The sequence below is a fragment of the Ochotona princeps genome, chromosome 2, assembly GCF_030435755.1.
Source record: "Ochotona princeps isolate mOchPri1 chromosome 2, mOchPri1.hap1, whole genome shotgun sequence".
NCBI classification, from domain to species: domain Eukaryota; kingdom Metazoa; phylum Chordata; class Mammalia; order Lagomorpha; family Ochotonidae; genus Ochotona; species Ochotona princeps.
In genome coordinates this window covers 851,353-873,795 of record NC_080833.1, presented here as the reverse complement: position 1 = coordinate 873,795, position 22,443 = coordinate 851,353, and the positions used below count along the sequence as shown (strand labels likewise).

The following is a 22,443-nucleotide window of genomic DNA, read 5'->3' as shown; positions in this document are numbered from 1 at the left end:
TGGGCCACACTGGGGACCCATGTCCTGGGGAAGGGGCCTGGGGCCGTTGGAAACCCCACTGCCCACATGCAGCGGGGGCTGGGCCCCTGGCCGGGAGCAGTACCACCCTCGCAGGAGTAGCAGCTGGCTGAGATCAGAACAGCTGCTCTGACCCTTGGAACCCACTCTGCAAGCGTGTGTGCGTCCTGCCCAGGGAACACTGGCCCCATGGGAGTGGCAGGCCCAGGCCTGCGGCACCTGCTGCTCAGCTGCTGCTGCTGCTGGGTGGCCCCTGCAGGACTTTGACCTGGGCAAAGTGTACAGGAAGAAGATCCGGCTAGTCAACGCTAGCTACACCATCAACTACTGCCGCCTGCTGGGTGTGGACGAGCACCTACGCGACTTCATCCACATTGAGTGAGTGCCAGGCAGGCGAAGGTGCATGTTGCATCTTCCTCAGCCTCTGGACAAGCGCGCTGTGCTGCCAGGTTGTGCCTTCCCATGCTTCCTGCACGCCCCGCCTGTTTCTGGGGAAGCTTCCCTGTCCGTCCAGGCCCCTGCAGGCTCTGTGGGCCAGTGTGGAGGCCAAGGAAGGCTTAGCTCGGGCCGTGGGCACGTCCACTACGTGCCACCTGCAGGCGCTGAGGCTGGGCCAGCAGGGACAGCATCCAGACAGGCTCCCGTCCCCCAAGGAAGGTGCCTGTGCCATCCCGGCGCTGCCCCTCACGGTGACCCAGTGCCCCCTTGCCCGCAGCTTCGACCCCCCTGGCCCCATGTCTGCTGGCATGTCCTGTGAGGTGCACGTCACATTCAAGCCCATGGTGAGTGGCGGCTGCTGCTGGGTGGACTGCTACCACAGGAGGTAGCCCTGCCACTGGCCGTAGTGACTCAGGCTGTGTGTCTGCAATTTATTTTTAGATAAATAAAGATCTGGAGGGCAGCGTCACATTTTTGGCCCAGACAGGCACGTTTTCCGTTCCACTGAAATGTTCCACCAAGAAATGTTCAGTGAGTGCCTTGGGCTCCAAGGGACGAGCTGTCCCCAAAGCTAGGTACCCAGGGTAATGGCTGGCTGGGAGCAGGAGGAACCCACAATGGAGAGCCAAGGCAGGCGGCTAGACTGGGACCCAGCCCACAGGGCCCCCCGAGGCAGCGGGCAGGGGGGCTGCACGGGAGGAGGCAGCCTGCAGGTCAGGCTACTGTGTGTGAGAGAGCGGGAGAGTGTGAGAGAGAGGAGAGCTGGGGTACTCTGTGTGTGAGAGAGAGAGGAGAGCTGTGGTACTCTGTGTGAGAGAGAGGAGAGCTGTGGTACTGTTTGTGAGAGAGGAGAGCTGTGGTACTCTGTGTGAGAGAGAGGAGAGCTGTGGTACTCTGTGTGTGTGAGAGAGAGAGAGGAGAGCTGTGGTACTCTGTGTGAGAGAGAGAGAGGAGAGCTGTGGTACTCTGTGTGTGTGAGAGAGAGGAGAGCTGTGGTACTTTGTGTGTGTGAGAGAGAGAGGAGAGCTGTGGTACTCTGTGTGTGTGAGAGAGAGGAGAGCTGTGGTACTCTGTGTGAGAGAGAGAGGAGAGCTGTGGTACTCTGTGTGAGAGAGAGGAGAGCTGTGGTACTCTGTGTGAGAGAGAGGAGAGCTGTGGTACTCTGTGTGTGTGAGAGAGAGAGGAGAGCTGTGGTACTCTGTGTGAGAGAGAGGAGAGCTGTGGTACTCTGTGTGTGAGAGAGAGAGGAGAGCTGTGGTACTCTGTGTGAGAGAGAGAGAGGAGAGCTGTGGTACTCTGTGTGTGTGAGAGAGAGAGGAGAGCTGTGGTACTTTGTGTGTGTGAGAGAGAGAGGAGAGCTGTGGTACTCTGTGTGAGAGAGAGGAGAGCTGTGGTACTCTGTGTGTGTGAGAGAGAGAGAAGAGCTGTGGTACTCTGTGTGAGAGAGGAGAGCTGTGGTACTAGTGTGAGAGAGAGGAGAGCTGTGGTACTCTGTGTGTGTGAGAGAGAGAGGAGAGCTGTGGTACTTTGTGTGTGTGAGAGAGAGAGGAGAGCTGTGGTACTCTGTGTGACAGAGAGGAGAGCTGTGGTACTCTGTGTGTGAGAGAGAGAGGAGAGCTGTGGAACTCTGTGTGAGAGAGAGAGAGGAGAGCTGTGGTACTCTGTGTGTGTGTGTGAGAGAGAGGAGAACTGTGGTACTCTGTGTGAGAGAGAGGAGAGCTGTGGTACTTTATGTGTGTGATAGAGAGGAGAGCTGTGGTACTCTGTGTGTGAGAGAGAGAGGAGAGCTGTGGTACTCTGTGTGTGTGTGAGAGAGAGGAGAGCTGGGGTACTCTGTGTGTGTGTGAGAGAGAGGAGAGCTGTGGTACTTTATGTGTGTGATAGAGAGGAGAGCTGTGGTACTCTGTGTGTGAGAGAGAGAGGAGAGCTGTGGTACTCTGTGTGTGTGAGAGAGAGGAGAGCTGTGGTACTCTGAGAGAGAGGAGAGCTGTGGTACTCTGTGTGAGAGAGAGGAGAGCTGTGGTACTTTGTGTGTGTGTGAGAGAGAGGAGAGCTGTGGTACTCTGTGTCTGAGAGAGAGAGAGAGGAGAGCTGTGGTACTCTGTGTGTGTGAGAGAGAGGAGAGCTGTGGTACTCTGTGTGAGAGAGAGGAGAGCTGTGGTACTCTGTGTGAGAGAGAGAGAGGAGAGCTGTGGTACTCTGTGTGAGAGAGAGAGAGGAGAGCTGTGGTACTTTGTGTGTGTGAGAGAGAGAGGAGAGCTGTGGTACTCTGTGTCTGAGAGAGAGAGAGAGGAGAGCTGTGGTACTCTGTGTGAGAGAGAGAGGAGAGCTGTGGTACTCTGTGTCTGAGAGAGAGAGAGAGGAGAGCTGTGGTACTCTGTGTGAGAGAGAGAGGAGAGCTGTGGTACTCTGTGTGAGAGAGAGGAGAGCTGTGGTACTCTGTGTGAGAGAGAGAGAGGAGAGCTGTGGTACTCTGTGTGTGTGTGAGAGAAAGGAGAGCTGTGGTACTTTGTGTGTGTGAGAGAGAGAGGAGAGCTGTGGTACTCTGTGTCTGACAGAGAGAGAGAAAAGAGAGCTGTGGTACTCTGTGTCTGAGAGAGAGAGAGAGAGGAGAGCTGTGGTACACTGTGTGAGAGAGAGGAGAGCTGTGGTACTCTGTGTGAGAGAGAGGAGAGCTGTGGTACTCTGTGTGTGAGAGAGAGAGGAGAGCTGTGGTACTTTGTGTGTGTGAGAGAGAGAGGAGAGCTGTTTTACTCTGTGTGAGAGAGAGGAGAGCTGTGGTACTCTGTGTGTGTGTGAGAGAGAGGAGAGCTGTGGTACTCTGTGTGTGTGTGAGAGAGAGGAGAGCTGTGGTACTCTGTGTGTGTGAGAGAGAGAGGAGAGCTGTGGTACTCTGTGTGAGAGAGAGAGAGGAGAGCTGTGGTACTCTGTGTGTGAGTGAGAGAGGAGAGCTGTGGTACTCTGTGTGAGAGAGAGGAGAGCTGTGGTACTTTATGTGTGTGAGAGAGAGGAGAGCTGTGGTACTCTGTGTGTGAGAGAGAGAGGAGAGCTGTGGTACTCTGTGTGAGAGAGAGGAGAGCTGTGGTACTCTGTGTGTGTGAGAGAGAAAGGAGAGCTGTGGTACTCCGTGTGAGAGAGAGAGAGGAGAGCTGTGGTACTCTGTGTGTGTGTGAGAGAGGAGAGCTGTGGTCCTCTGTGTGAGAGAGAGGAGAGCTGTGGTACTCTGTGTGAGAGAGAGGAGAGCTGTGGTACTTTGTGTGTGTGAGAGAGAGAGGAGAGCTGTGGTACTCTGTGTCTGAGAGAGAGAGAGAGGAGAGCTGTGGTACTCTGTGTGTGTGAGAGAGAGGAGAGCTGTGGTACTCTGTGTGTGAGAGAGAGAGGAGAGCTGTGGTACTCTGTGTGAGAGAGAGAGCAGAGCTGTGTTACTCTGTGTGAGAGAGAGGAGAGCTGTGGTACTTTATGTGTGTGAGAGAGGGAGAGCTGTGGTACTCTGTGTGAGAGAGAGAGAGGAGAGCTGTGGTACTCTGTGTGTGTGTGAGAGAGAGGAGAGCTGTGGTACTTTGTGTGAGAGAGAGAGAGAGAGGAGAGCTGTGGTACTCTGTGTGAGAGAGAGAGAGGAGAGCTGTGGTACTCTGTGTGTGTGAGAGAGAGAGGAGAGCTGTGGTACTCTGTGTGTGAGAGAGAGAGGAGAGCTGTGGTACTCTGTGTGTGTGAGAGAGAGAGGAGAGCTGTGGTACTCTGTGTCTGAGAGAGAGAGAGAGGAGAGCTGTGGTACTCTGTGTGAGAGAGAGGAGAGCTGTGGTACTCTGTGTGAGAGAGAGAGAGGAGAGCTGTGGTACTCTGTGTGAGAGAGGAGAGCTGTGCTACTCTGTGAGAGAGAGAGGAGAGCTGTGGTACTCTGTGTGAGAGAGAGAGAGGAGAGCTGTGATACTCTGTGTGAGAGAGGAGAGCTGTGGTACTCTGTGTGTGTGGTACTCTGTGAGAGAGAAGGTAGAACTGTGGTACTCTGTGTGTAAGAGAGAGAGAGGAGAGCTATGTTGCTCTGTGTGAGAGAGAGGAGAGCTGTGGTACTCTGTGTGAGAGAGAGAGAGAGAGAGGAGAGCTGTGCTACTCTGTGTGTGAGAGAGAGAGGAGAGCTGTGGTACTAGGTGTGAGAGAAAGAAGAGATGTGGTACTCTGTGTGAGAGAGAGGAGAGCTGTGGTACTCTGTGTGAGAGAGAGAGACGAGAGCTGTGGTACTCTGTGTGAGAGAGAGGAGAGCTGTGGTACTCTGTGTGAGAGAGAGAGAGGAGAGCTGTGGTATTCTTTGTGAGAAAGAGAGAGGAGAGCTGTGGTATTCTGTGTGAGAGAGAGAGAGGAGAGCTGTGGTACTCTGTGTTAGAGAGATGAGAGCTGTGGTACTTTATGTGTGTGAGAGAGAGGAGAGCTGTGGCACTCTGTGTGTGAGAGAGAGAGGAGAGCTGTGATATTCTGTGTGTGTAAGAGAGAGGAGAGCTGTGGTACTCTGTGTGTGAGAGAGAGAAAGGAGAGCTGTGGTACTCTGTGTGAGAGATAAGAGAGCTGTGGTACAATGTGTGTGTGAGAGAGAGGAGAGCTGTGGTACTCTGTGTGTGTGTGAGAGACAGGAGAGCTGTGGTACTCTGTGTGTGAGAGAGAGGAGAGCTGTGGTACTCTGTGTGTGAGAGAGAGGAGAGCTGTGGTACTCTGTGTGAGAGAGGAGAGCTGTGGTACTCTGTGTGAGAGAGAGAGAAAGGAGAGCTGTGCTACTCTGTGTGAGAGAGAGGAGAGCTGTGGTACTCTGTGTGAGAGAGGAGAGCTGTGGTACTCTGTGTGTGTGTGAGAGAGAGAGAGAGAGAGAGAGAGAGAGAGAGAGAGAGAGAGAGAGAGAGAGAGGAGAGCTGTGGTACTCTGTGTGAGAGAGAGGAGAGCTGTGGTACAATGTGTGTGTGAGAGAGAGGAGAGCTGTGGTACTCTGTGTGAGAGAGGAGAGCTGTGGTACTCTGTGTGAGAAAGAGAGGAGAGCTGTGGTACTCTGTGTGAGAGAGAGGAGAGCTGTGGTACTTTATGTGTGAGAGAGAGAGGAGAGCTGTGGTACTCTGTGTGAGAGAGAGGAGAACTGTGGTACTCTGTGTGTGTGTGAGAGAGAGAGGAGAGCTGTGGTACTCTGTGTGAGAGAGAGAGAGGAGAGCTGTGGTACTCTGTGTGTGTGAGAGAGAGAGGAGAGCTGTGGTACTCTGTGTGTGAGAGAGAGAGGAGAGCTGTGGTACAATGTGTGTGTGAGAGAGAGAGGAGAGCTGTGGTACTCTGTGTCTGAGAGAGAGAGAGAGGAGAGCTGTGGTACTCTGTGTGTGAGAGAGAGAGGAGAGCTGTGGTACAATGTGTGTGTGAGAGAGAGAGGAGAGCTGTGGTACTCTGTGTCTGAGAGAGAGAGAGAGGAGAGCTGTGGTACTCTGTGTGTGAGAGAGAGAGGAGAGCTGTGGTACAATGTGTGTGTGAGAGAGAGAGGAGAGCTGTGGTACTCTGTGTCTGAGAGAGAGAGAGAGGAGAGCTGTGGTACTCTGTGTGTGAGAGAGAGAGGAGAGCTGTGGTACTCTGTGTGTGAGAGAGAGAGGAGAGCTGTGGTACTCTGTGTGTGTGAGAGAGAGAGGAGAGCTGTGGTACTCTGTGTGAGAGAGAGAGAGGAGAGCTGTGGTACTCTGTGTGAGAGAGAGAGAGGAGAGCTGTGGTACTCTGTGTGTGTGAGAGAGAGAGGAGAGCTGTGGTACTCTGTGTGTGTGAGAGAGAGAGGAGAGCTGTGGTACTCTGTGTGAGAGAGAGAGAGGAGAGCTGTGGTACTCTGTGTGTGTGTGAGAGAGGAGAGCTGTGGTACTCTGTGTGAGAGAGAGGAGAGCTGTGGTACTTTATATGTGTGAGAGAGAGGAGAGCTGTGGTACTCTGTGTGTGAGAGAGAGAGGAGAGCTGTGGTACTCTGTGTGAGAGAGAGGAGAGCTGTGGTACTCTGTGTGTGTGAGAGAGAAAGGAGAGCTGTGGTACTCCGTGTGAGAGAGAGAGAGGAGAGCTGTGGTACTCTGTGTGTGTGTGAGAGAAGAGAGCTGTGGTCCTCTGTGTGAGAGAGAGGAGAGCTGTGGTACTCTGTGTGAGAGAGAGGAGAGCTGTGGTACTTTGTGTGTGTGAGAGAGAGAGGAGAGCTGTGGTACTCTGTGTCTGAGAGAGAGAGAGAGGAGAGCTGTGGTACTCTGTGTCTGAGAGAGAGAGAGAGGAGAGCTGTGGTACTCTGTGTGTGAGAGAGAGAGGAGAGCTGTGGTACTCTGTGTGAGAGAGAGAGGAGAGCTGTGTTACTCTGTGTGAGAGAGAGGAGAGCTGTGGTACTTTATGTGTGTGAGAGAGGGAGAGCTGTGGTACTCTGTGTGAGAGAGAGAGAGGAGAGCTGTGGTACTCTGTGTGTGTGTGAGAGAGAGGAGAGCTGTGGTACTTTGTGTGAGAGAGAGAGAGAGAGGAGAGCTGTGGTACTCTGTGTGAGAGAGAGAGAGGAGAGCTGTGGTACTCTGTGTGTGTGTGAGAGAGAGGAGAGCTGTGGTACTCTGTGTGTGAGAGAGAGAGGAGAGCTGTGGTACTCTGTGTGTGTGAGAGAGAGAGGAGAGCTGTGGTACTCTGTGTCTGAGAGAGAGAGAGAGGAGAGCTGTGGTACTCTGTGAGAGAGAGAGGAGAGCTGTGGTACTCTGTGTGAGAGAGAGAGAGGAGAGCTGTGGTACTCTGTGTGAGAGAGGAGAGCTGTGCTACTCTGTGAGAGAGAGAGGAGAGCTGTGGTACTCTGTGTGAGAGAGAGAGAGGAGAGCTGTGATACTCTGTGTGAGAGAGGAGAGCTGTGGTACTCTGTGTGTGTGGTACTCTGTGAGAGAGAAGGTAGAACTGTGGTACTCTGTGTGTGAGAGAGAGAGAGGAGAGCTATGTTGCTCTGTGTGAGAGAGAGGAGAGCTGTGGTACTCTGTGAGAGAGAGAGAGAGAGAGAGAGGAGAGCTGTGCTACTCTGTGTGTGAGAGAGAGAGGAGAGCTGTGGTACTCTGTGTGAGAGAAAGAAGAGATGTGGTACTCTGCGTGAGAGAGAGGAGAGCTGTGGTACTCTGTGTGAGAGAGAGAGACGAGAGCTGTGGTACTCTGTGTGAGAGAGAGGAGAGCTGTGGTACTCTGTGTGACAGAGAGAGAGGAGAGCTGTGGTACTCTGTGTGTGTGAGAGAGAGGAGAGCTGTGGTATTCTGTGTGAGAGAGAGGAGAGCTGTGGTACTCTGTGTGAGAGAGAGAGAGGAGAGCTGTGGTATTCTTTGTGAGAAAGAGAGAGGAGAGCTGTGGTACTCTGTGTGAGAGAGAGAGAGTGGAGAGCTGTGGTACACTGTGTGTGTGAGAGAGAGGAGAGCTGTGGTACTATGTGTGAGAAAGAGAGGAGAGCGGTGGTACTCTGTGTGTGAGAGAGAGAAAGGAGAGCTGTGCTACTCTGTGTGAGAGAGAGGAGAGCTGTGGTACTCTGTGTGAGTGAGAGAAGAGCTGTGGTACTCTGTGTGAGAGATAGAGGAGAGCTGTGCTACTCTGTGTGAGAGAGAGAGGAGAGCTGTGGTACTTTTTGTGAGAGAGAGGAGAGCTGTAGTACTTTATGTGTGTGAGAGAGAGGAGAGCTGTGGTACTCTGTGTGTGTGAGAGAGAGGAGAGCTGTGGTACTCTGTGTGTGAGAGAGAGAGGAGAGCTGTGGTACTCTGTGTGCGAGAGAGAGAGGAGAGCTGTGGTACTCTGTGTCTGTGTGAGAGAGAGGAGAGCTGGGGTACTCTGTGTGAGAGAGAGGAGAGCTGTGGTACTCTGTGTGAGAGAGAGAGAGTGGAGAGCTGTGGTGCTCTGTGTGAGAGAGGACAGCTGTGGTACTCTGTGTGAAGAGAAGAGAGCTGTGGTACTCTGTGTGAGAGAGAGAGAGGAGAGCTGTGGTACTCTGTGTGTGATAGAGAGAAGAGAGCTGTTGTACTCTGTGTGAGAGAGAGAGAAAGGAAAGCTGTGCTACTCTGTGTGAGAGAGAGGAGAGCTGTGGTACTCTGTGTGTGAGAGAGAGAGGAGAGCTGTGGTGCTCTGTGTGAGAGAGAGAGAGAGGAGAGCTGTGGTACTCTGTGTGAGAGAGAGGAGAGCTGTCGTACTCTGTGTGAGAGATAGAGGAGAGCTGTGCTACTCTGTGTGTGAGAGAGAGAAGAGCTGTGGTACTCTGTGTGAGAGAGGAGAGCTGTGGTACTAGTGTGAGAGAGAGAGAGGAGAGCTGTGGAACTCTGTGTGTGAGAGAGAGAGAGAGAAGAGATCTGTGGCACTCTGTGTGTGTGTGTGAGAGAGGAGAGCTGTGGTACTCTGTGTGTGAGAGAGAGAGGAGAGCTGTGGTCCTCTGTGTGAGAGAGAGGAGAGCTGTGGTACTCTGTGTGTGAGAGAGAGCGAGCAGAGCTGTGGTATTCTGTGTGAGAGAGAGAGAGGAGAGCTGTGGCACTCTGTGTGTGTGTGAGAGAGAAGAGAGCTGTGGCACTCTGTGTGTGTGTGAGAGAGAGGAGAGCTGTGGTACTCTGTGTGTGAGAGAGAGGAGAGCTGTGGTACTCTGTGTGAGAGAGGAGAGCTGTGGTACTCTGTGTGAGAGAGAGAGAAAGGAGAGCTGTGCTACTCTGTGTGAGAGAGAGGAGAGCTGTGGTACTCTGTGTGAGAGAGGAGAGCTGTGGTACTCTGTGTGTGTGTGTGTGAGAGAGAGAGAGAGAGAGAGAGAGAGAGAGAGAAAGAGAGAGAGAGAGAGAGAGAGAGGAGAGCTGTGGTACTCTGTGTGAGAGAGAGGAGAGCTGTGGTACAATGTGTGTGTGAGAGAGAGGAGAGCTGTGGTACTCTGTGTGAGAGAGGAGAGCTGTGGTACTCTGTGTGAGAAAGAGAGGAGAGCTGTGGATTCTGTGTGAGAGAGAGGAGAGCTGTGGTACTTTATGTGTGAGAGAGAGAGGAGAGCTGTGGTACTCTGTGTGAGAGAGAGGAGAACTGTGGTACTCTGTGTGTGTGTGAGAGAGAGAGGAGAGCTGTGGTACTCTGTGTGAGAGAGAGAGAGGAGAGCTGTGGTACTCTGTGTGTGTGAGAGAGAGAGGAGAGCTGTGGTACTCTGTGTGTGAGAGAGAGAGGAGAGCTGTGGTACAATGTGTGTGTGAGAGAGATAGGAGAGCTGTGGTACTCTGTGTGTGTGAGAGAGAGAGGAGAGCTGTGGTACTCTGTGTGAGAGAGAGAGAGGAGAGCTGTGGTACTCTGTGTGTGTGTGAGAGAGGAGAGCTGTGGTACTCTGTGTGAGAGAGAGGAGAGCTGTGGTACTTTATATGTGTGAGAGAGAGGAGAGCTGTGGTACTCTGTGTGTGAGAGAGAGAGGAGAGCTGTGGTACTCTGTGTGAGAGAGAGGAGAGCTGTGGTACTCTGTGTGTGTGAGAGAGAAAGGAGAGCTGTGGTACTCTGTGTGTGTGTGAGAGAGGAGAGCTGTGGTACTCTGTGTGAGAGAGAGGAGAGCTGTGGTACTTTATATGTGTGAGAGAGAGGAGAGCTGTGGTACTCTGTGTGTGAGAGAGAGAGGAGAGCTGTGGTACTCTGTGTGAGAGAGAGGAGAGCTGTGGTACTCTGTGTGTGTGAGAGAGAAAGGAGAGCTGTGGTACTCCGTGTGAGAGAGAGAGAGGAGAGCTGTGGTACTCTGTGTGTGTGTGAGAGAAGAGAGCTGTGGTCCTCTGTGTGAGAGAGGAGAGCTGTGCTACTCTGTGTGAGAGAGAGGAGAGCTGTGGTACTTTGTGTGTGTGAGAGAGAGAGGAGAGCTGTGGTACTCTGTGTCTGAGAGAGAGAGAGAGGAGAGCTGTGGTACTCTGTGTCTGAGAGAGAGAGAGAGGAGAGCTGTGGTACTCTGTGTGTGAGAGAGAGAGGAGAGCTGTGGTACTCTGTGTGAGAGAGAGAGGAGAGCTGTGTTACTCTGTGTGAGAGAGAGGAGAGCTGTGGTACTTTATGTGTGTGAGAGAGGGAGAGCTGTGGTACTCTGTGTGAGAGAGAGAGAGGAGAGCTGTGGTACTCTGTGTGTGTGTGAGAGAGAGGAGAGCTGTGGTACTTTGTGTGAGAGAGAGAGAGAGAGGAGAGCTGTGGTACTCTGTGTGAGAGAGAGAGAGGAGAGCTGTGGTACTCTGTGTGTGTGTGAGAGAGAGGAGAGCTGTGGTACTCTGTGTGTGAGAGAGAGAGGAGAGCTGTGGTACTCTGTGTGTGTGTGAGAGAGAGGAGAGCTGTGGTACTCTGTGTCTGAGAGAGAGAGAGAGGAGAGCTGTGGTACTCTGTGAGAGAGAGAGGAGAGCTGTGGTACTCTGTGTGAGAGAGAGAGAGGAGAGCTGTGGTACTCTGTGTGAGAGAGGAGAGCTGTGCTACTCTGTGAGAGAGAGAGGAGAGCTGTGGTACTCTGTGTGAGAGAGAGAGAGGAGAGCTGTGATACTCTGTGTGAGAGAGGAGAGCTGTGGTACTCTGTGTGTGTGGTACTCTGTGAGAGAGAAGGTAGAACTGTGGTACTCTGTGTGTGAGAGAGAGAGAGGAGAGCTATGTTGCTCTGTGTGAGAGAGAGGAGAGCTGTGGTACTCTGTGAGAGAGAGAGAGAGAGAGAGAGAAGAGCTGTGCTACTCTGTGTGTGAGAGAGAGAGGAGAGCTGTGGTACTCTGTGTGAGAGAAAGAAGAGATGTGGTACTCTGCGTGAGAGAGAGGAGAGCTGTGGTACTCTGTGTGAGAGAGAGAGAGGAGAGCTGTGGTACTCTGTGTGTGAGAGAGAGAGGAGAGCTGTGGTACTCTGTGTGAGAGAGAGGAGAGCTGGGGTACTCTGTGTGTGTGAGAGAGAAAGGAGAGCTGTGGTACTCTGTGTGAGAGAGAGAGAGGAGAGCTGTGGTACTCTGTGTGTGTGTGAGAGAGGAGAGCTGTGGTCCTCTGTGTGAGAGAGAGGAGAGCTGTGGTACTCTATGTGAGAGAGAGGAGAGCTGTGGTACTTTGTGTGTGTGAGAGAGAGAGGAGAGCTGTGGTACTCTGTGTCTGAGAGAGAGAGAGAGGAGAGCTGTGGTACTCTGTGTGTGTGAGAGAGAGGAGAGCTGTGGTACTCTGTGTGTGAGAGAGAGAGGAGAGCTGTGGTACTCTGTGTGAGAGAGAGAGGAGAGCTGTGTTACTCTGTGTGAGAGAGAGGAGAGCTGTGGTACTTTATGTGTGTGAGAGAGGGAGAGCTGTGGTACTCTGTGTGAGAGAGAGAGAGGAGAGCTGTGGTACTCTGTGTGTGTGTGAGAGAGAGGAGAGCTGTGGTACTTTGTGTGTGAGAGAGAGAGAGAGGAGAGCTGTGGTACTCTGTGTGAGAGAGGAGAGCTGTGGTACTCTGTGTGAGAGAGAGGAGAGCTGTGGTACTCTGTGTGTGTGAGAGAGAGAGGAGAGCTGTGGTACTCTGTGTGAGAGAGAGAGAGGAGAGCTGTGGTACTCTGTGTCAGAGAGAGAGAGGAGAGCTGTGTTGCTCTGTGTGAGAGAGAGGAGAGCTGTGGTACTCTGTGAGAGAGAGAGAGAGAGAGGAGAGCTGTGGTACTCTGTGTGTGAGAGAGAGAGGAGAGCTGTGGTACTCTGTGTGAGAGAAAGAAGAGATGTGGTACTCTGTGTGAGAGAGAGGAGAGCTGTGGTACTCTGTGTGAGAGAGAGAGACGAGAGCTGTGGTACTCTGTGTGAGAGAGAGGAGAGCTGTGGTACTTGTGTGACAGAGAGAGAGGAGAGCTGTGGTACTCTGTGTGTGTGAGAGAGAGGAGAGCTGTGGTATTCTGTGTGAGAGAGAGGAGAGCTGTGGTACTCTGTGTGAGAGAGAGAGAGGAGAGCTGTGGTATTCTTTGTGAGAAAGAGAGAGGAGAGCTGTGGTACTCTGTGTGAGAGAGAGAGAGTGGAGAGCTGTGGTACACTGTGTGTGAGAGAGAGAGGAGAGCTGTGGTACTCTGTGTGTGAGAGAGAGAAAGGAGAGCTGTGCTACTCTGTGTGAGAGAGAGGAGAGCTGTGGTACTCTGTGTGAGTGAGAGAAGAGCTGTGGTACTCTGTGTGAGAGATAGAGGAGAGCTGTGCTACTCTGTGTGAGAGAGAGAGGAGAGCTGTGGTACTTTTTGTGAGAGAGAGGAGAGCTGTAGTACTTTATGTGTGTGAGAGAGAGGAGAGCTGTGGTACTCTGTGTGTGAGAGAGAGAGGAGAGCTGTGGTGCTCTGTGTGTGTGTGAGAGAGAGGAGAGCTGTGGTACTCTGTGTGAGAGAGAGGAGAGCTGTGGTACTCTGTCTGTGTGTGAGAGAGATGAGAGCTGTGGTCCTCTGTGTGAGAGAGAGAGAGGAGAGCTGTAGTACTCTGTGTGAGACAGAGAGAGGAGAGCTGTGGTACTCTGTGTGAGAGAGAGAGAGAGAGAGAAGAGAGCTGTGGCACTCTCTGTGTGTGTGAGAGAGAGGAGAGCTGTGGTACTCTGTGTGTGTGAGAGAGAGGAGAGCTGTGGTCCTCTGTGTGAGAGAGAGGAGAGCTGTGGTACTCTGTGTGTGAGAGAGAGCGAGCAGAGCTGTGGTATTCTGTGTGTGAGAGAGAGAGGAGAGCTGTGGTACTCTGTGTGAGAGAGAGGAGAGCTCTGGTACTTTATGTGTGAGAGAGAGAGGAGAGCTGTGGTACTCTGTGTGTGTGTGAGAGAGAGAGGAGAGCTGTGGTACTCTGTGTGAGAAAGAGAGGAGAGCTGTGGTACTCTGTGTGAGAGAGAGGAGAGCTGTGGTACTTTATGTGTGAGAGAGAGAGGAGAGCTGTGGTACTCTGTGTGAGAGAGAGGAGAGCTGTGGTACTCTGTGTGTGTGTGTGATAGAGAGGAGAGCTGTGGTACTCTGTGTGTGTGTGTGTGTGAGAGAGGAGAGCTGTGGTACTCTGTGTGTGTGTGAGAGAGAGAGGAGAGCTGTGGTACTCTGTGTGAGAGAGAGGAGAGCTGTGGTACTCTGTCTGTGTGTGTGAGAGTGAGGAGAGCTGTGGTACTTTATGTGTGTGAGAGAGAGGAGAGCTGTGGTATTCTGTGTGAGAGAGAAAGAGGAGAGCTGTGGTACTCTGTGTTAGAGAGATGAGAGCTGTGGTACTTTATGTGTGTGAGAGAGAGGAGAGCTGTGGCACTCTGTGTGTGAGAGAGAGAAAGGAGAGCTGTGGTACTCTGTGTGAGAGATAAGAGAGCTGTGGTACAATGTGTGTGTGAGAGAGAGGAGAGCTGTGGTACTCTGTGTGTGTGTGAGAGACAGGAGAGCTGTGGTACTCTGTGTGTGAGAGAGAGGAGAGCTGTGGTACTCTGTGTGAGAGAGAGAGAGGAGAGCTGTGATATTCTGTGTGTGTAAGAGAGAGGAGAGCTGTGGTACTCTGTGTGTGAGAGAGAGAAAGGAGAGCTGTGGTACTCTGTGTGAGAGATAAGAGAGCTGTGGTACAATGTGTGTGTGAGAGAGAGGAGAGCTGTGGTACTCTGTGTGTGTGTGAGAGACAGGAGAGCTGTGGTACTCTGTGTGTGAGAGAGAGGAGAGCTGTGGTACTCTGTGTGTGAGAGAGAGGAGAGCTGTGGTACTCTGTGTGAGAGAGGAGAGCTGTGGTACTCTGTGTGAGAGAGAGAGAAAGGAGAGCTGTGCTACTCTGTGTGAGAGAGAGGAGAGCTGTGGTACTCTGTGTGAGAGAGGAGAGCTGTGGTACTCTGTGTGAGAGAGAGGAGAGCTGTGGTACAATGTGTGTGTGAGATAGAGGAGAGCTGTGGTACTTTGTGTGAGAGAGGAGAGCTGTGGTACTCTGTGTGAGAAAGATAGTAGAGCTGTGGTACTCTGTGTGAGAGAGAGGAGAGCTGTGGTACTTTATGTGTGAGAGAGAGAGGAGAGCTGTGGTACTCTGTGTGAGAGAGAGGAGAACTGTGGTACTCTGTGTGTGTGAGAGAGAGAGAGGAGAGCTGTGGTACTCTGTGTGAGAGAGAGAGAGGAGAGCTGTGGTACTCTGTGTGTGTGAGAGAGAGAGGAGAGCTGTGGTACTCTGTGTGTGAGAGAGAGAGGAGAGCTGTGGTACAATGTGTGTGTGAGAGAGAGAGGAGAGCTGTGGTACTCTGTGTCTGAGAGAGAGAGAGAGGAGAGCTGTGGTACTCTGTGTGTGTGAGAGAGAGGAGAGCTGTGGTACTCTGTGTGTGTGTGTGAGAGAGAGGAGAGCTGTGGTACTCTGTGTGTGAGAGAGAGGAGAGCTGTGGTACTCTGTGTGAGAGAGGAGAGCTGTGGTACTCTGTGTGAGAGAGAGAGAAAGGAGAGCTGTGGTACTCTGTGTGAGAGAGAGAGAGTGGAGAGCTGTGGTACACTGTGTGTGAGAGAGAGAGGAGAGCTGTGGTACTCTGTGTGAGAGAGGAGAGCTGTGCTACTCTGTGTGAGAGAGAGGAGAGCTGTGGTACTCGGTGTGAGAGAGAGAGAGTGGAGAGCTGTGGTGCTCTGTGTGAGAGAGGACAGCTGTGGTACTCTGTGTGAAGAGAAGAGAGTTGTGGTACTCTGTGTAAGAGAGAGAGAGGAGAGCTGTGGTACTCTGTGTGTGATAGAGAGAAGAGAGCTGTTGTACTCTGTGTGAGAGAGAGAGAAAGGAAACCTGTGCTACTCTGTGTGAGAGAGAGGAGAGCTGTGGTACTCTGTGTGAGAGAGAGAGAGGAGAGCTGTGGTGCTCTGTGTGAGAGAGAGAGAGATGAGAGCTGTGGTACTCTGTGTGAGAGAGAGGAGAGCTGTGGTACTTTGTGTGAGAGATAGAGGAGAGCTGTGGTACTCTGTGTGAGAGAGGAGAGCTGTGGTACTAGTGTGAGAGAGAGAGGAGAGCTGTGGTACTCTGTGTGTGAGAGAGAGAGGAGAGCTATGGTGCTCTGTGTGTGTGTGAGAGAGAGGAGAGCTGTGGTACTCTGTGTGAGAGAGAGGAGAGCTGTGGTACTCTGTCTGTGTGTGAGAGAGATGAGAGCTGTGGTCCTCTGTGTGAGAGAGAGAGAGGAGAGCTGTAGTACTCTGTGTGAGTGAGAGAGAGGAGAGCTGTGGTACTCTGTGTGAGAGAGAGAGAGAGAGAAGAGAGCTGTGGCACTCTGTGTGTGTGTGAGAGAGAGGAGAGCTGTGGTACTCTGTGTGTGAGAGAGAGAGGAGAGCTGTGGTCCTCTGTGTGAGAGAGAGGAGAGCTGTGGTACTCTGTGTGTGAGAGAGAGCGAGCAAAGCTGTGGTATTCTGTGTGTGAGAGAGAGAGGAGAGCTGTGGTACTCTGTGTGAGAGAGAGGAGAGTTCTGGTACTTTATGTGTGAGAGAGAGAGGAGAGCTGTGGTACTCTGTGTGAGAGAGAGGAGAGCTGTGGTACTCTGTGTGTGTGTGAGAGAGAGAGGAGAGCTGTGGTACTCTGTGTGAGAGAGAGGAGAGCTGTGGTACTCTGTGTGTGAGAGCGAGCGAGCAGAGCTGTGGTATTCGGTGTGAGAGAGAGAGAGGAGAGCTGTGGTACTCTGTGTTAGAGAGATGAGAGCTGTGGTACTTTATGTGTGTGAGAGAGAGGAGAGCTGTGGCACTCTGTGTGTGAGAGAGAGAGGAGAGCTGTGGTACTCTGTGTGTGTAAGAGAGAGGAGAGCTGTGGTACTCTGTGTGAGAGATAAGAGAGCTGTGGTACAATGTGTGTGTGAGAGAGAGGAGAGCTGTGGTACTCTGTGTGTGTGTGAGAGACAGGAGAGCTGTGGTACTCTGTGTGTGAGAGAGAGGAGAGCTGTGGTACTCTGTGTGAGAGAGAGAGAGGAGAGCTGTGGTGCTCTGTGTGAGAGAGAGAGAGATGAGAGCTGTGGTACTCTGTGTGAGAGAGAGGAGAGCTGTGCTACTCTGTGTGTGAGAGAGAGAAGAGCTGTGGTACTCTGTGTGAGAGAGGAGAGCTGTGGTACTAGTGTGAGAGAGAGAGGAGAGCTGTGGTACTCTGTGTGTGAGAGAGAGAGGAGAGCTATGGTGCTCTGTGTGTGTGTGAGAGAGAGGAGAGCTGTGGTACTCTGTGTGAGAGAGAGGAGAGCTGTGGTACTCTGTCTGTGTGTGAGAGAGATGAGAGCTGTGGTCCTCTGTGTGAGAGAGAGAGAGGAGAGCTGTAGTACTCTGTGTGAGTGAGAGAGAGGAGAGCTGTGGTACTCTGTGTGAGAGATAAGAGAGCTGTGGTACAATGTGTGTGTGAGAGAGAGGAGAGCTGTGGTACTCTGTGTGTGTGTGAGAGACAGGAGAGCTGTGGTACTCTGTGTGTGAGAGAGAGGAGAGCTGTGGTACTCTGTGTGTGAGAGAGAGGAGAGCTGTGGTACTCTGTGTGAGAGAGGAGAGCTGTGGTACTCTGTGTGAGAGAGAGAGAAAGGAGAGCTGTGCTACTCTGTGTGAGAGAGAGGAGAGCTGTGGTACTCTGTGTGAGAGAGGAGAGCTGTGGTACTCTGTGTGTGTGTGTGTGTGTGTGTGAGAGAGAGAGAGAGAGAGAGAGAGAGAGAGAGAGAGAGAGAGAGAGATAGGAGAGCTGTGGTACTCTGTGTGAAAGAGAGGAGAGCTGTGGTACAATGTGTGTGTGAGAGAGAGGAGAGCTGTGGTACTCTGTGTGAGAGAGGAGAGCTGTGGTACTCTGTGTGAGAAAGAGAGGAGAGCTGTGGTACTCTGTGTGAGAGAGAGGAGAACTGTGGTACTCTGTGTGTGTGTGAGAGAGAGAGGAGAGCTGTGGTACTCTGTGTGAGAGAGAGAGAGGAGAGCTGTGGTACTCTGTGTGTGTGAGAGAGAGAGGAGAGCTGTGGTACTCTGTGTGTGAGAGAGAGAGGAGAGCTGTGGTACAATGTGTGTGTGAGAGAGAGAGGAGAGCTGTGGTACTCTGTGTCTGAGAGAGAGAGAGAGGAGAGCTGTGGTACTCTGTGTGTGTGAGAGAGAGGAGAGCTGTGGTACTCTGCGTGTGTGTGTGAGAGAGAGGAGAGCTGTGGTACTCTGTGAGAGAGAGAGAGAGGAGAGCTGTGGTACTCTGTGTTAGAGAGATGAGAGCTGTGGTACTTTATGTGTGTGAGAGAGAGGAGAGCTGTGGCACTCTGTGTGTGAGAGAGAGAGGAGAGCTGTGATATTCTGTGTGTGTAAGAGAGAGGAGAGCTGTGGTACTCTGTGTGAGAGATAAGAGAGCTGTGGTACAATGTGTGTGTGAGAGAGAGGAGAGCTGTGGTACTCTGTGTGTGTGTGAGAGACAGGAGAGCTGTGGTACTCTGTGTGTGAGAGAGAGGAGAGCTGTGGTACTCTGTGTGTGAGAGAGAGGAGAGCTGTGGTACTCTGTGTGAGAGAGGAGAGCTGTGGTACTCTGTGTGAGAGAGAGAGAAAGGAGAGCTGTGCTACTCTGTGTGAGAGAGAGGAGAGCTGTGGTACTCTGTGTGAGAGAGGAGAGCTGTGGTACTCTGTGTGTGTGTGAGAGAGAGAGAGAGAGAGAGAGAGAGAGAGAGAGAGAGAGCGAGAGAGAGAGAGAGGAGAGCTGAGGTACTCTGTGTGAGAGAGAGGAGAGCTGTGGTACAATGTGTGTGAGAGAGAGAGGAGAGCTGTGGTACTCTGTGTGAGAGAGGAGAGCTGTGGTACTCTGTGTGAGAAAGAGAGGAGAGCTGTGGTACTCTGTGTGAGAGAGAGGAGAGCTGTGGTACTTTATGTGTGAGAGAGATAGGAGAGCTGTGGTACTCTGTGTGAGAGAGAGGAGAACTGTGGTACTCTGTGTGTGTGTGAGAGAGAGAGGAGAGCTGTGGTACTCTGTGTGAGAGAGAGAGAGGAGAGCTGTGGTACTCTGTGTGTGTGAGAGAGAGAGGAGAGCTGTGGTACTCTGTGTGTGAGAGAGAGAGGAGAGCTGTGGTACAATGTGTGTGTGAGAGAGAGAGGAGAGCTGTGGTACTCTGTGTCTGAGAGAGAGAGAGAGGAGAGCTGTGGTACTCTGTGTGTGTGAGAGAGAGGAGAGCTGTGGTACTCTGTGTGTGTGTGTGAGAGAGAGGAGAGCTGTGGTACTCTGTGAGAGAGAGAGAGAGGAGAGCTGTGGTACTCTGTGTGTGAGAGAGAGAGGAGAGCTGTGGTACTCTGTGTGTGTGAGAGAGAGAGGAGAGCTGTGGTACTCTGTGTGAGAGAGAGAGAGTGGAGAGCTGTGGTACACTGTGTGTGAGAGAGAGAGGAGAGCTGTGGTACTCAGTGTGAGAGAGAGGAGAGCTGTGGTACTCAGTGTGAGAGAGAGGAGAGCTGTGGTACTCGGTGTGAGAGAGAGAGAGTGGAGAGCTGTGGTGCTCTGTGTGAGAGAGGACAGCTGTGGTACTCTGTGTGAAGAGAAGAGAGTTGTGGTACTCTGTGGGAGAGAGAGAGAGGAGAGCTGTGGTACTCTGTGTGTGATAGAGAGAAGAGAGCTGTTGTACTCTGTGTGAGAGAGAGAGAATGGAAACCTGTGCTACTCTGTGTGAGAGAGAGGAGAGCTGTGGTCCTCTGTGTGAGAGAGAGGAGAGCTGTGGTACTCTGTGTGAGAGAGAGGAGAGCTGTGGTACTTTGTGTGTGTGTGAGAGAGAGGAGAGCTGTGGTACTCTGTGTCTGAGAGAGAGAGAGAGGAGAGCTGTGGTACTCTGTGTGTGTGAGACAGAGGAGAGCTGTGGTACTCTGTGTGTGAGAGAGAGAGGAGAGCTGTGGTACTCTGTGTGAGAGAGAGAGGAGAGCTGTGTTACTCTGTGTGAGAGAGAGGAGAGCTGTGGTACTTTATGTGTGTGAGAGAGGGAGAGCTGTGGTACTCTGTGTGAGAGAGAGAGAGGAGAGCTGTGGTACTCTGTGTGTGTGTGAGAGAGAGGAGAGCTGTGGTACTTTGTGTGAGAGAGAGAGAGAGAGGAGAGCTGTGGTACTCTGTGTGAGAGAGGAGAGCTGTGGTACTCTGTGTGAGAGAGAGGAGAGCTGTGGTACTCTGTGTGTGTGAGAGCGAGAGGAGAGCTGTGGTACTCTGTGTGAGAGAGAGAGAGAGGAGAGCTGTGGTACTCTGTGTGTGTGAGAGAGAGAGAGCTGTGGTACTCTGTGTGTGAGAGAGAGAGAGGAGAGCTATGTTGCTCTGTGTGTGAGAGAGGAGAGCTGTGGTACTCTGTGAGAGAGAGAGAGAGAGGAGAGCTGTGCTACTCTGTGTGTGAGAGAGAGAGGAGAGCTGTGGTACTCTGTGTGAGAGAAAGAAGAGATGTGGTACTCTGTGTGAGAGAGAGGAGAGCTGTGGTACTCTGTGTGAGAGAGAGAGACGAGAGCTGTGGTACTCTGTGTGAGAGAGAGAAGAGCTGTGGTACTCTGTGTGACAGAGAGAGAGGAGAGCTGTGGTACTCTGTGTGTGTGAGAGAGAGGAGAGCTGTGGTATTCTGTGTGAGAGAGAGGAGAGCTGTGGTACTCTGTGTGAGAGAGAGAGAGGAGAGCTGTGCTACTCTGTGTGAGAGAGAGAGAAGAGAGCTGTTGTACTCTGTGTGAGAGAGAGAGAAAGGAAAGCTGTGCTACTCTGTGTGAGAGAGAGGAGAGCTGTGGTACTCTGTGTGTGAGAGAGAGAGGAGAGCTGTGGTGCTCTGTGTGAGAGAGAGAGAGAGGAGAGCTGTGGTACTCTGTGTGAGAGAGAGGAGAGCTGTGGTACTCTGTGTGAGTGAGAGAAGAGCTGTGGTACTCTGTGTGAGAGATAGAGGAGAGCTGTGCTACTCTGTGTGAGAGAGAGAGGAGAGCTGTGGTACTTTTTGTGAGAGAGAGGAGAGCTGTAGTACTTTATGTGTGTGAGAGAGAGGAGAGCTGTGGTACTCTGTGTGTGTGAGAGAGAGGAGAGCTGTGGTACTCTGTGTGTGAGAGAGAGAGGAGAGCTGTGGTACTCTGTGTGCGAGAGAGACAGGAGAGCTGTGGTACTCTGTGTCTGTGTGAGAGAGAGGAGAGCTGGGGTACTCTGTGTGAGAGAGAGGAGAGCTGTGGTACTCTGTGTGAGAGAGAGAGAGTGGAGAGCTGTGGTGCTCTGTGTGAGAGAGGACAGCTGTGGTACTCTGTGTGAAGAGAAGAGAGCTGTGGTACTCTGTGTGAGAGAGAGAGAGGAGAGCTGTGGTACTCTGTGTGTGATAGAGAGAAGAGAGCTGTTGTACTCTGTGTGAGAGAGAGAGAAAGGAAAGCTGTGCTACTCTGTGTGAGAGAGAGGAGAGCTGTGGTACTCTGTGTGAGAGAGAGAGGAGAGCTGTGTTACTCTGTGTGAGAGAGAGGAGAGCTGTGGTACTTTATGTGTGTGAGAGAGGGAGAGCTGTGGTACTCTGTGTGAGAGAGAGAGAGGAGAGCTGTGGTACTCTGTGTGTGTGTGAGAGAGAGGAGAGCTGTGGTACTTTGTGTGAGAGAGAGAGAGAGAGGAGAGCTGTGGTACTCTGTGTGAGAGAGGAGAGCTGTGGTACTCTGTGTGAGAGAGAGGAGAGCTGTGGTACTCTGTGTGTGTGAGAGCGAGAGGAGAGCTGTGGTACTCTGTGTGAGAGAGAGAGAGAGGAGAGCTGTGGTACTCTGTGTGTGTGAGAGAGAGAGAGCTGTGGTACTCTGTGTGTGAGAGAGAGAGAGGAGAGCTATGTTGCTCTGTGTGTGAGAGAGGAGAGCTGTGGTACTCTGTGAGAGAGAGAGAGAGAGGAGAGCTGTGCTACTCTGTGTGTGAGAGAGAGAGGAGAGCTGTGGTACTCTGTGTGAGAGAAAGAAGAGATGTGGTACTCTGTGTGAGAGAGAGGAGAGCTGTGGTACTCTGTGTGAGAGAGAGAGACGAGAGCTGTGGTACTCTGTGTGAGAGAGAGAAGAGCTGTGGTACTCTGTGTGACAGAGAGAGAGGAGAGCTGTGGTACTCTGTGTGTGTGAGAGAGAGGAGAGCTGTGGTATTCTGTGTGAGAGAGAGAAGAGCTGTGGTACTCTGTGTGAGAGAGAGAGAGGAGAGCTGTGCTACTCTGTGTGAGAGAGAGAGAAGAGAGCTGTTGTACTCTGTGTGAGAGAGAGAGAAAGGAAAGCTGTGCTACTCTGTGTGAGAGAGAGGAGAGCTGTGGTACTCTGTGTGTGAGAGAGAGAGGAGAGCTGTGGTGCTCTGTGTGAGAGAGAGAGAGAGGAGAGCTGTGGTACTCTGTGTGAGAGAGAGGAGAGCTGTGGTACTCTGTGTGAGTGAGAGAAGAGCTGTGGTACTCTGTGTGAGAGATAGAGGAGAGCTGTGCTACTCTGTGTGAGAGAGAGAGGAGAGCTGTGGTACTTTTTGTGAGAGAGAGGAGAGCTGTAGTACTTTATGTGTGTGAGAGAGAGGAGAGCTGTGGTACTCTGTGTGTGTGAGAGAGAGGAGAGCTGTGGTACTCTGTGTGTGAGAGAGAGAGGAGAGCTGTGGTACTCTGTGTGCGAGAGAGAGAGGAGAGCTGTGGTACTCTGTGTCTGTGTGAGAGAGAGGAGAGCTGGGGTACTCTGTGTGAGAGAGAGGAGAGCTGTGGTACTCTGTGTGAGAGAGAGAGAGTGGAGAGCTGTGGTGCTCTGTGTGAGAGAGGACAGCTGTGGTACTCTGTGTGAAGAGAAGAGAGCTGTGGTACTCTGTGTGAGAGAGAGAGAGGAGAGCTGTGGTACTCTGTGTGTGATAGAGAGAAGAGAGCTGTTGTACTCTGTGTGAGAGAGAGAGAAAGGAAAGCTGTGCTACTCTGTGTGAGAGAGAGGAGAGCTGTGGTACTCTGTGTGTGAGAGAGAGAGGAGAGCTGTGGTGCTCTGTGTGAGAGAGAGAGAGAGGAGAGCTGTGGTACTCTGTGTGAGAGAGAGGAGAGCTGTCGTACTCTGTGTGAGAGATAGAGGAGAGCTGTGCTACTCTGTGTGTGAGAGAGAGAAGAGCTGTGGTACTCTGTGTGAGAGAGGAGAGCTGTGGTACTAGTGTGAGAGAGAGAGAGGAGAGCTGTGGAACTCTGTGTGTGAGAGAGAGAGAGAG

The 22,443-nt window shown here is 52.3% G+C and overlaps 1 protein-coding gene across 1 annotated transcript in view; it reads left to right on the top strand.

Moving 5' to 3' along the window:
• The window catches only part of CFAP74 (cilia and flagella associated protein 74), a 146,520-nt gene that overhangs the window by 7,248 nt on the left and 116,829 nt on the right, over nucleotides 1-22,443 (top strand). Inside the window, exons 13-15 of the mRNA XM_058661000.1 lie at nucleotides 278-396; nucleotides 734-800; nucleotides 898-987. Coding sequence (XP_058516983.1) covers nucleotides 278-396; nucleotides 734-800; nucleotides 898-987 — 276 coding nt within the window. The remainder of the gene's footprint in view (nucleotides 1-277; nucleotides 397-733; nucleotides 801-897; nucleotides 988-22,443) is intronic.